General features: G+C 39.7%; 1 protein-coding gene across 1 annotated transcript in view; it reads left to right on the top strand.

Moving 5' to 3' along the window:
• The window catches only part of Gprasp3 (G protein-coupled receptor associated sorting protein family member 3), a 32,180-nt gene extending 26,012 nt beyond the window's left edge, over positions 1-6,168 (top strand). The window contains exons 6-8 of the mRNA XM_077794059.1: positions 926-1,020; positions 1,822-1,900; positions 2,450-6,168. Of these exons, the coding sequence (XP_077650185.1) occupies positions 2,745-4,382 (1,638 nt within the window). The 5' untranslated portion in view covers positions 926-1,020; positions 1,822-1,900; positions 2,450-2,744 and the 3' untranslated portion in view covers positions 4,383-6,168. The remainder of the gene's footprint in view (positions 1-925; positions 1,021-1,821; positions 1,901-2,449) is intronic.
• Positions 6,169-12,628: the final 6,460 nt, after the last annotated feature.

The raw sequence follows: 12,628 nt of genomic DNA, 5'->3' as shown, positions 1-12,628 counted from the left end.
CAGAGGCCAACTGCAGCAGCTGCTTCTCAGACTTCCTTCCCGTCTTGACTGTGTCTGTGTCCGGTGAGAGCCCTGGGGGAAGCCTGTGAGGGAGAAATGGCGGCTTGGGAACTCGGGCGGGGGCCTGGGGGGCGCCCTGGAGGCCGCAGTGGGCGGGAACAGGAGTAGGGGCTGTTGTCCAAGCTCTGTCCAGCCCAGTTAGCTTAGCGGGAGGTTGGTCGCCTTTGTCAAAACAGCGGGTTCCAGAAAGGGGCCTGTTGGACCCTGAGTCCTGGGTGCTGTCGCTTCCCACAGGCACCTGGTTGATGTGAAAGCCTCTCATGAGTGAGGTAGGTCTGGTGTGTTCTAGGAAATGGGAGCAGTGAGAGTTAAGAGGAAATTGAAATGAAATGTTCATCAGCCTTTAGTACAATACTGTCTTATTTCATTCTATATTTAGATTCCCATGCCCAATTTAGTATAACCGAATGGTCAAGATGGTAGAATTTCGTAGCAACAGGCCATGTAAATTAATGGTGTGGTGTTTATTTTGTCATTCAAAATCTATTTTTCTTAAAATCCTGGTGCACTATAAATAATATTTTGATGTGTGAGAATAGCAGGTCAGAGTAAATGGGAAGTCTCTCTGAATGATATATTTAGAACATTTGAAGTCAGTCTGCTTCTTTGGTTTCTTTTTCTGGAAACCCAAACATCACCCATCACAGCCTCACATTCCCTCTCATTTTTTTTTAATACAGAAATAGTCCCACAGAAGGTTTTGTGATGTTTCTGAGAAATGGTGAGAGTGCTAGACTTCATTTACTTTGTTCCTCGTGGTCAAAAAGGAGGTGTTCAAACTTGGATTCTGGAAATCTAACATGTTTTTCTACCATTGTTAACATATTGTCTTGATTGTTTACTGAATGTCTGCTTCTTTTTATAGGTACTGACTCTTCTGTAACCAGGGGACTCTTCTTTGGTGCCAAGGATAGCATTTCATGAGGACCCCTCTTTTGTGACCAGGCTGGCATAAATGAGGTAGGTTCTATGTATGGGGATTGGCAGCATGCAAAGATGGCATTGAAATAATAATAATGCACATTAGTTTCCCTGCCTGCTTTCTAAACAGTTGTCTAAGTTCCACTACCTATTCCTGTACTTCATATTTTTGTTCAGGAAAAGAGGTGTATCCTTTGCTGGGAAAATGACTGACTCCAGAGTTGGAAGGAAATATAATCAGATATACTACAGGTCTCGAGGGGTTTGGCTTGGGAATCTCTGGGGGGAGCAGACTAGTGGGAGACATTTGACATAGCCTTGAATATGCAAAAGCATGTTATAACCCCGTCAAGTGTATTATAGCATCTCAGTCTCTTCTGTTTTTGGGGTTTTTTTCTTCTATCTGTAGGTCTTTTCTTTCTAGGTTCCTGTAGGGATCTGTAGGTAGCTGTTTACTTGGAAGGTAAATAAGAAAAAAGGAAAACTATTCATTTGGATCCAGGTTGGGTGTGAGTGCATGAATACCCCTGTTGATTGGGGTTAGGGATGGCTTTGGCAAGTGGTTGAGACCAGATCATGTCTTAGAGACATTGTCTTCCAACTTTCCCGACAACTTGGCCTTCACATTTGTGTACAGATAATGTGGGCAGGATAAGCCAAGGTTATACCTATAGGTAGGTAATTGGTTGATATTGGAACAGGAAATGGGGAGGGAAGCCATGAGGAAAACCAGGGTGGGGCAGAAGTGATATGTAAAAATCTCTATATATTAAGATACCAAAGTGCAGTCAGTCTAGCAAATACTCACAATTACAATACCACGTGTATTTTTGTCCATAGGTCTGTTTGAGGGTCAACTGTTGCTCCTATCAATACTGAAAGCAAGGAAGAAGGACAACATTGCATCAGAACAGTTCAGGTTGGTGTGAAACCTGTCGAATGGACCTATAGTGTTTATTAGTATGTATCATTATGGCACCGAAGGGATTGGACACTCCTTATCCAATTCTACATTCAGCAAGTTTATCTACCACTACTGTTGTGTTTAATACAGTGGGAAAAAAAAAGAATGTTAGTATTTGGGCAGGATATTTTGGGCATTAGTGGGATGTACAAAGAATAAAATGAGGTGACAGAGTTTTCTTTTTTTTTTTTTTTTTTTTTTTTTTAGTACTTTAACACTGAGCTATAGCCTCAGCACTTTTCATTTTTTAATTTGTGACCTGGTCTCACTAAGTTGCTTGGGGTCATGCTTGACTGCTGAGGCTGGCCTCAAACTTGCGGTCCTCCTACCTCAGCTTCTGAGTCACTGGGATTACAGGTGTGTGCCATCATGCCCAGGTAGCAGAGTTTTTTACTAATCCACTTCTGCCATACAATCATCTCTACTATCGTGTTTTTCTATGTAACTATGTATAGAGAGGCAAAGTTGCAGGAGACTCAAAGCCCATTTTTTTCTTCACCTCAGATTTCTCTCCAGTTGTGGCTGTGGTGGTCTCAAATTGGTAGAAGATCTTCACATTCAACAGGTCTGCATTCAGCAACCATCATCCTCCCCCAGCCCATGTATTCCTCCACTCTATCTGTATCATCGACAGAGGTTGTGTGCTTAGAAAGGGGACTGTGTGACTGCTAGACTGACAGTTGACTCTTGCTACCAAGTTCATCTCTGACCCAATAAAAAAGAGTGTAGAGACACTGACCTGGGACACACTGAGAACGAAGGCTAGGACTGGACAAGACTGTATAACTGGTATTCAAGCATGCCTGGGACAAAGAATAAGGCTAAAACCCAGGCCAAAACTGAAAAAAGAACAAATGTACAGGCTAAAGGTGGAGCAGAGAGGGAAGCTACTGGCACAGCCAAACCTGTAACCAAGACCCGGTCCAAAGCAAAAGCCAAGGCACGGCCTAAAACAGATGCAGTTGCAGAGACAAAAGCAATATCTAAAAACAGGGTTGTTGCTGAGAATAAGGAAGGAGCCCTGTCAGAGCCTAAGGCTCCAGTGAAAGCCATGGCAAATATCAGTCCCAAGGCTGAGAATGAGGCTACCAGCTCCACATGTAAAGATAATGCTAGTGTTGATACCTGGTTCTGGGCTGGGGAAGAAGCCAGTATCAATTCTTGGTTTTGGAAGGGAGATGAAGCTAGTAATCGTACCAGTGCTAAAGATGAAAATAAAGCTCATGTTGGTGGCCAAGCTCGTCCTGAATTGGAGCCTACACCTGGGGTCAGCAGCAAGAATAGGTCAGGGGATGAGGAAGAAGAAGAAGAGAATGTTATTGGGAGCTGGTTTTGGGAAGGAGATGATGCTAGTTTTGACCCTAATCCTAAGCCTGTAAGTCGGATAGTTAGGCCTCAGCCTGTAGATGAAATTAATGAAAAAAATAGGCCAAAGGACTGGTCTGAGGTAACTATCTGGCCCAAAGCCCCTGCTGTAACTCCAGCAGTGTTAGGTTTTAGATCCCAGGTCCCATCTGAGCCAAAGCCTTCTTCATATATTGTCCTGGCCTCATCTGAGGAAGCTGCTCATTCTTCAGCTGCAGCAGCCTGCCCTTCTAGGAGTGCTCGCTCAAACTTACAGCCTATCCCTGAGTACCCATTTGGTTCTGACCCTTGCATTCAGACGATAGATGAAATTAGACGCCAAATTAAGATCAGAGAGGTAAATGGGATTAAGCCATTTGCTTGCCCTTGCAAAATGGAATGTTACATGGATTCTGAGGAATTTGAAAAGCTTATTGGCATACTTAAGTCAACTACTGATCCTCTCATTCATAAAATAGCACAGATTGCAATGGGTATCCATAATGTTCATCCATTTGCCCAAGAATTCATTAATGAAGTGGGCGTAGTGACACTTATTGAAAGTTTGCTCAGTTTTCCTTCCACAGAAATGAGAAAAAAGACTGTGATTACTCTGAATCCTCCTTCTGGGGATGAAAGACAACGCAAGTTGGAATTACATGTGAAACATATGTGTAAGGAAACCATGTCTTTCCCCTTGGACTCACCTGGACAGCAATCTGGATTAAAGATACTAGGGCAACTGACTACTGATACTATTCATCACTACATTGTTGCCAGTTACTTTTCAGAGCTTTTCCATTTGCTATCCCAGGGAAATCGTAAAACTAGAAATCTTGTCTTGAAAGTACTTTTAAATATGTCTGAAAATCCAACTGCAGCCAGAGACATGATCAGTATGAAGGCATTGGCAGCATTAAAACTCATTTTTAACCAGAATGAGGCAAAAGCCAACCTCGTTAGTGCTGTGGCCATATTTATTAACATAAAGGAGCATATCAGAAAGGGCTCAATTGTAGTTGTTGATCATATGAGTTATAATACACTTACGGCCATTTTCCGTGACGTTAAAGGGATTATTAAAGCCATGTAAAATGAGCCAAAAAGAAGAGAACACTGAACAATCTTCAAATTCTGACAGGCTGTACATTCCCAAAGAATCTTGCATAATGTTTTGGTTGTTAGAGTGTGCACAAAATATACATTGCATCTTTAACATAATGATACCTGTGATAGGCTCTAGCTCAGAGCTAGTGTTTTGGTGTATCAAATGAATATTAAATCTAGAGGTAAAATGTTTGTTGATGTCTATCTTGTCTAGACTGGCAGATTTTTAACGTTTTACTTAATAAGATAGTGAATCAGTTCATTATACATAAGCTAGCTTGATCATTGGTATTTTCTTAGATCCATTTGTAGCTTGAAATGGCAAAAAAGAATATTATTATCTAGTTACAGTAATATGGCATATATACACAAAAAGATAACCAGTAATACTTATAGCATATATATATGTGTGTGTGTGTGTGTGTGTGTGTGTATACACACACACACACACACCCACACACATCCACATATGCTCATTGCCAAATGTGACTTCTCAATATATAAAGGAGGCAGGTGTTCTTACAACTGTTTAAGATAAATGTCTATTTTTTCCCCTATTCAGCTATATCAGACACTCATTCTATAATATAGAAATGGCCCTGCATTCCAGATAAAATGTAATGTTTATTCATTTTTTTATTTTGCTACTACATTTATAACTCTTAAATCATTAGGCTATTTCATTTATGTCAGATACACCTCACAGAAGAAAAGGGAGGTATGAGTGGGGAGAAAATACTTATTGAGTGCCTACTATGTCAGACACTGTGTTGACACTATATTTTACAAAAATTTTCCCTCCTTTTGCAGTGATCCCATGAACTAGATACTTATGTTATAATTAAAGCTCATTATTCTGGATACCCTCCAATGAATGAGAACATTTCCTAGATTCCCACAGCAGGCAGGTGGCATTGCTCTTCCTACACCAGACCCCATCTTTCCACATGACCTTACAGTCCTTCACTTTTTTAGGTGGTAGCTTTCAAAGCTCAGAGACTGGTTGTAATTGTTTAATTTTGCAGTAGATTATGTCACTTCTATGGGTAGACAAATGCACTTGTCACTAGGCATTTGGCTATACCTGGCTGGAGGTTAAGAGGAAGGTCTGAGATGAATATATGTTTTTTACCCAGCAGCATCTGGGAAATAGTAGGTATTCAGACTGTTGAATGAATAAGATATGGGTGTGGAGTTGTCAGAAATTGAAAGTTCTTATACACCCTGTCTTTTTCTATTAATGTGTCCTCTTTTCAAAAAAAGAGGAATCATTCTGAATATTTCACACTCTGCATTTGAAAAGGTAGTTGCTTTCTTTCTCTTTGCAAAATCATACCTTAACTTTTTAGCATTTATGGTTTATTCTCCTGTGTGTCACATGAAAGGCTAAATGCTGTATCTTTTACTAGTTGGCAAGTGCATTTTCTGAATTTGTACTGGCTGAAACTGAGAATAAAGTTAATTGGAGAAATTTACATCCAGAGCTGCAGCTTCAATAATACAAAATAGGAAAGCAAAGAGTGGCACTACTGTCTCAACATACAAGACAGTGATTCCTGGAAGTCCACATGGTCTTGAAAGCATCTCAAGATTTCAGGCTATGGTTGAATTCTTTAAGACTCATGGTAATGATTACAGACCCTGGTCTAAGTTGTAGAGAAAGTTATTATGCAGTGAAACCATCCAATGATTTGAGATTTGGGGGCAGTTAAGAAACTCAAGACCACACTTTAAATATTATTTGTAACTTGTATCCTCACAACTAACTGTAAATCGTGAATGTATTTTTTGTGTCAATAAATATGATTCTACAGAATATTTTTGAATCATGTAATATTTTCCTGTTAACAGTTGATGTAGTTTTATGATATTTTATTGTATATTCTCTTAACATACAATATGCACAAATTTATTATTTTGCAAAAATATTATTCAGCAACTCACCCTTTTATCTTAACAGTTATTTTTCCAGTTCAGTATTATACAGATCTATGCAGATCTACCACATGCTTTTTGTTTAATAGCTTTATTGAGATATAGTTGACATACATTACACTGCATATTTCAAGTGTACAATTTCAGATATATATATACATATATATGTTCATATATATGTGTATGTGTGTGTGTGTATATGTATATACACACACACATATATGTTTGTGTGTGTGTGTGTATATACCATAACAACAATCAAAATAGTGAAAATATCCAAAAGCTTCTTTGTGCCTTTTTGTAATCTCTCCGACCCTGTGTCCCTCTGTCCCCAGGCAACTACTGATCTGCTTTCTAACAAAATAGAATCATTTTCTGTAATCATATACAACTAGCATTATATAGCACATACTCTTTTGGAAGGGGGGAGCCTGGCTTCTTTCACTTAGCATAATTGTATGAGTTTCATTCATGTCATCTATCTCAGTAGTTCATTAATTTTTTTTATAAGTAGTAGTCTATGGCTTTTTTCAGTTTTTTTAATCCATTCAACGGTTGACATTTGGGCTCAGATTTTGGTTATTACAAATAAAGTTGCTATGACAATTAATGTACTTGTGTCTCTATGCACATATGTTCTGGATTAATAAATATCTAGGAGTGGAATGGCTGGATCATATGGTAGTTACATGTGTAATATTTACATTTTTCAAAGTGATTATGCAATTTTTTAAAAAGTATTTTTTTGTAGTTGGACAGTATCATTTTATTTTTTTAAATATTTATTTTTTAGTTTAATGGTGGACACAATATATATATATATTTTTTGTGGTGCTAAGGATCAAACCCAGTGCCTCATGCAAACTAGGCAAGCACTCTACCCCTGAGCCACAACCCCAGCCCTATTTATTTTTATGTGGTTCTGAGCATTGTGCTAGGCAAATGCCCTATAGCTCAGCCCCAGCTCCAACCCTGATAATGTAATTTTATAACTCCATAGTGGTATTGTGATTGTACAATTTTACATTCCCACAGCAGTGTATGGAGTTATGATTCCTCTACATCATTGCTAGTAGTTGGTATGGTCAGTCTTTTTAATGTTATTCATATCTCATAGTAGTGGTAATTAGCATTTCTCTGATGACTGAAGATGTTGAATGGCGTGTGTGTGTGTGTGTGTGTGTGTGTGTGTGTGTATGTGTCAGAGACAGAGAGATAGATAGATTCTGGGGATTGAACCCAGGTCCTTATACAGGCTGGGTAAATGCATACCATTTACCTTTATAAGAGAGAGTGAGAGAGGAGAGAGAGAGAGAGAATCCCCAATATTTATTTTTTAGTTCTCGGCGGACACAACATCTTTGTTGGTATGTGGTGCTGAGGATCGAACCCGGGCCGCACGCATGCCAGTCGAGCGCGCTACCGCTTGAGCCACATCCCCAGCCCCACACCATTTACCTTTTTAAATTTTTATTTTAAGTAAGGTTCTTGCTAAGTTGCCCAGACTGGCCTTCAACTTGGGATTCTCTTGCCTCAGCCTCCCAAAGTAGCTGGAATTATAGGTGTGAGCCAGCTTGAATATCTTTCCATATGCATATTTACCATCCATATATCTTCAATGAAATATGTGTAAATCTTTCCCAGTTTTAAAATTTATTCTTAATTGCTGCATTATAGTTATTCATAAGAGTGGAATTCATCATGATATATTCATATATGCACCTAATATCCTTTGGTTGATTTCATTCTGCAGTTCCTCCCCTTTCTCATCCCTTGACTCTTTCCCCTTGTTCTCCTTTCTTTTCTCTACTATTCTCTTTTCTATTTTCATGAGATCTTACTCCTTTATAAATTCCTTATTACTCTCTTGCTTCTGCACATGAGAAAACATTTGACCCTTGACTTTGTGAGTATGGATTATGTCCCTCAGCAAGATACTCTCCAGTTCCATCCATTTACCAGAAAATGAAATAATTTCATTTTTTAAGCTGAGTAAAACCCCATTGTGTATATATACCACGTTTTCTTTAATCATCAATTGAGGGACACCTAGACTTGTTTCATAACTTGGATGTTGTGAATTGTGCTACTATAAACATTGTTATGCATGAATTGCTGTAGTATACTGATTTTAGTACTTTTCTATAAATACTTAGGAGTGAAATCGCTGGGTCATATGGTGGTTTCATTCCTAGTCTTTTGAGAAATCTTCATAGTGCTTTCCAAAGTGTTTGTATTGATTTGCAGTCCCACAAACAATGTATAAGTGTACATTTTCCCACATATCCTCACCAGCATTTATTACTATTTGTATTCTGATGATTGCCTTTCTAACTGCAAACTTCTATTTTTCAAAGATCAGGTTGTTAATTTATTTATTTATTTTGGTGCTGGGGATTTAACCCAGGTCCTTGTGCATGCAAGACAAGCACTCTACCAACTGAGCTGTATCTCCAGCCCCCATGACTTTTTTTTTTAAATATGAAGTGGTTATAAGTGCATTATCAGGTATATGTTTTATAAATATTTTCTCCCAATCTGTGGTATTTCTATTCTTTTAAAGATGTCTTGAAGAGCAGAGTTTTTTAAATTTGTGATTAATAACAATTCTTTCACCAGCTAGGCTTTAGTGTTATCTATAAGACATCTCTGTCTAAACAAGGTCACAAATGCTTTACCCTTTATTCTAAAATTTTTATTGTTTCTCTAGGTTTCAAGGCCAGGGATGTGTAATACATTATGAGTTAAGTTTTATATGTGGTATAAGTGATAGGTCAGAATTCTTTTTTGTGTGTCATTGCAATGTCCAGTTTTTCCATTACCATTTTCTGACAAGAGTTGTCTTTCTTCACTTGAGTTGTCTTGGTGTCTTCATCAAGACTCAGTTTTCCCAATCTTGTTTTATCTTTTCAAAGAACCGACTCCTTGTAACATTGATCATTTATGTTATTTTTCTATTCTATTTAATTAATTTTGGTTCATGTCTTCTACCAGTTTTTTTGTTTTATTAGTGTATTATAATTATACATAATAGTGGGGGATCATTGTGACAAATTCATTTATACACATAACATAATTTACTCCAACTAATCCCCTAGTATTTCTTCTTTCCCTCCCAATTTTCCACTCTCTGTTCCTCTGGAATTCCTTTTATTTATTTATTTACATGTATTTTTATTGGTACATTATAATTATACATAGTAGTAGGAATCATTCTGGTATATTAATACATATACAATAATTTGGTCAATTTTATTCTCCAGTACTTCTCCTTCCCTCCCTACCCCTTGATCCTCTACCTCTCCTCTACTGATATACTTTCTACTTATATGAGATCCCCACATTTTTATTTCCTTTTTCTCTCTAGTTTCCACATATGAGGGGAAAACATTCTCTCCTTACCTGTGTCTGGCTTATATCATTGAGCATGATGTTCTCTAGTTCAATTTACCAGCAAATGACACACTTTCATTCTTCTGTATGCCTGAATAAAACTCTATTGTGTATATGCACATTTTCTGTATCCATTTGCCTGTTGATGGATAATTAAACTTATTCCATAACTTGAATATTCTCAATTGCACCACTATCAACATTGGAATGCATATATATCACTATAGTATGCTGATTTCAGTTCTTTTGGAGAAATACTGAGGAGTAAAATATCTGGGTCATAAGGTCATTCTATTCCTAGTTCTTTGAAGAAGCCACACCGATTTTCACAATGCTGAAAATATATGGGATGACATCAAATTAAAAAGCTTCTGCACAGCAAAGAAAACAAAACCATGAAAAGAGAGCCTACAGCTGGGCATGGTGGCACACGCTTGTAATCCCAGTGGCTCAGTAGGCTGAGGCAGGAGGATTTAGAGTTCAAAGCCAGCCTCAGCAACTGAGTGAGTCTCTGTCTCTAAATAAAATAGAAAAAGGTCTGGGGAACAATAAATATTGGCAAGGATGTGGGGGAAAAGGTACACTCATACATTGCTGGTGGGACTGAAAATTGGCACAACCACTATGGAAAGCAGTATGGAGAGACCTCAGAAAACTTGGAATGGAACCACCATTTGACCTAGCTATCCAACTCCTCAAAGTACCCAAAGGACTTAAAATCAGCATACTATAGTAATGCAGCTGTTGAGAGCCACAGCTGAAGGGGCCCCAGCAAACTTTCAGACTGCCAGCTGATGATTGGCTCACAGCGGCTCCAGCAACATCTAGCTGATTGGCTCCTCTGCAGTGATGCTCATTGGGCTGTTTCCCTGCCCTTTCAGACCACGGAGCTGCTCATTGGGGGACTTTTTTGGCTCCACCCATGCGACCCAGCCAATCAGCCTCAAGAGCAGGAGGATTGTGGGAGGGGGGGAGGCTGGTGGTTTTGAGGAGAGGCTTGTGGGAAGCCGGTGGTGGCAGTTGGGCTCTGAGGGTTTTTCCTGAGGAGGTGTTTTGTTTGGCGTGTGTGGTTCTAAAAATAAAGTTTGTTTCTTTTGACAAGTGGCTCCTGATTGTGCCCAGCCAGACTGTGGCATTTCGCCTAGCCGTCTCCTTGCAAAATTCCTCATTGGCAACCTTCCGTAACAGGTATTGTCCTCCATTTAGCACAGCTTTACACATATTAGCCCAATCGGCTGGTGTCATGTTCAAGTTGTTAATGGATTCGTCCAAGCTTACAGTGAAGGGTGCTTGAGGACCATAGGTTGTTACAGCCTCTTTTAGCTGCTTCACTGTTTTGAAATTTAAAGCATGGTGAATTCGCTACCCTCCTGCCTCAAATACAGGGCATGTTAATATTTGAGATCCTGTCTCAGGATCCCAACTATCAACTGCGGGGGTTGGGAGCCTCCCAGCATATGGAGGTGGCGCTGTTGGTTGGACACTTACGCCCTCTGGTGATAGAAAGGTGTTAGTAGCAGTCTCCTGTAGAGGTGGCGCTGTTGGTTGGACCCTTACACCCTCTGGTGATAGAAAGGTGTTAGTAGGGGGCTGGGGATGTGGCTCAAGTGGTAGCGCGCTCGCCTGGCATGCGTGCGGCCCGGGTTCGATCCTCAGCACCACATACAAACGAAGATGTTGTGTCCGCCGAGAACTAAGAAAAATAAATAAATGTTAAAATTCTCTCTCTGTCCCTCTCTCTCTCACTCTCTCTTTAAAAAAAAAAAAAGAAAGAAAGAAAGGTGTTAGTAGCAGTCTCCTGTTGTAACTTTTCCCCTGATGGCATTTTCTGCTCTAAACTTTCTTCCTCTGTCTGACTAGTTCGAGAGACCTTCTCTTTTACTTGAATCTTTTCCTCTGTCTGACTAGCTCGAGAGACCTTCTCTTTTACTTGAATCTTTTCCTCTGTCTGACTAGCTCGAAAGACCTTCTCTTTTACTTGAATCTTTTCCTCTGTCTGACTAACTTGAGAGACCTTCTCTTTTATTTGAATCAATATGTCTTCTCCTTCCTCTATCATTGCTGATAAGGCTAAGGTCGCGGGTTTGTTCCCCGTACAGGCCACCAAATGCCGCAGTCTGGCTGGGCACAATCAGGAGCCACTTGTCAAAAGAAACGAACTTTACTTTTAGAACCACACATGCCAAACAAAACACCTCCTCAGGAAAAACCCTCAGAGCCCAACTGCCACCACCGGCTTCCCACAAACCTCTCCTCAAAACCACCAGCCTCCCCCCTCCCACAATCCTCCTGCTCTTGAGGCCGATTGGCTGGGTCGCATGGGTGGAGCCAAAAAAGTCCCCCAATGAGCAGCTCCGTGGTCTGAAAGGGCAGGGAAACAGCCCAATGAGCATCACTGCAGAGGAGCCAATCAGCTAGATGTTGCTGGGGCCGCTGTGAGCCAATCATCAGCTGGCAGTCTGAAAGTTTGCTGGGGCCCCTTCGGCTGTGGCTCTCAACATGTAGCCACATCAATGTTTGTAGCAGTTCAACTTATAATAGCTAAACTATGGAACCAAACTAGGTTTCCTTCAATAGATGAATGGATAAAGAAAATGTGGTATTTATATTCAATGAAATATTACTCAGCTTTAAAGAAGAATGAAATTATGGCATTTGCCAGTAAATGGATGGAGTTGGAGAATATCATGCTAAGCGGAAAAAAAGCTGATCCCAAAAAAACCAAAGGTCAAATGTTTTCTCTAATATGTGGAGCTAATTCACAATAAGGCTGGAGGCACTATAGGAGAATAGCATTACCTTAGATTAGGTAAAGGGAAGTGAAGGGAGGGGATGGGAGAGGATGTGGGGATAGGAAGGATAGTTGAACGAAAAAGACATTATTACTGTATGTATATATGTGAC

Source organism: Urocitellus parryii, chromosome X (assembly GCF_045843805.1).
Source record: "Urocitellus parryii isolate mUroPar1 chromosome X, mUroPar1.hap1, whole genome shotgun sequence".
NCBI classification, from domain to species: domain Eukaryota; kingdom Metazoa; phylum Chordata; class Mammalia; order Rodentia; family Sciuridae; genus Urocitellus; species Urocitellus parryii.
Note: the sequence above shows the minus strand (reverse complement) of the source record. Positions and strands in the feature narration are given on the sequence as shown.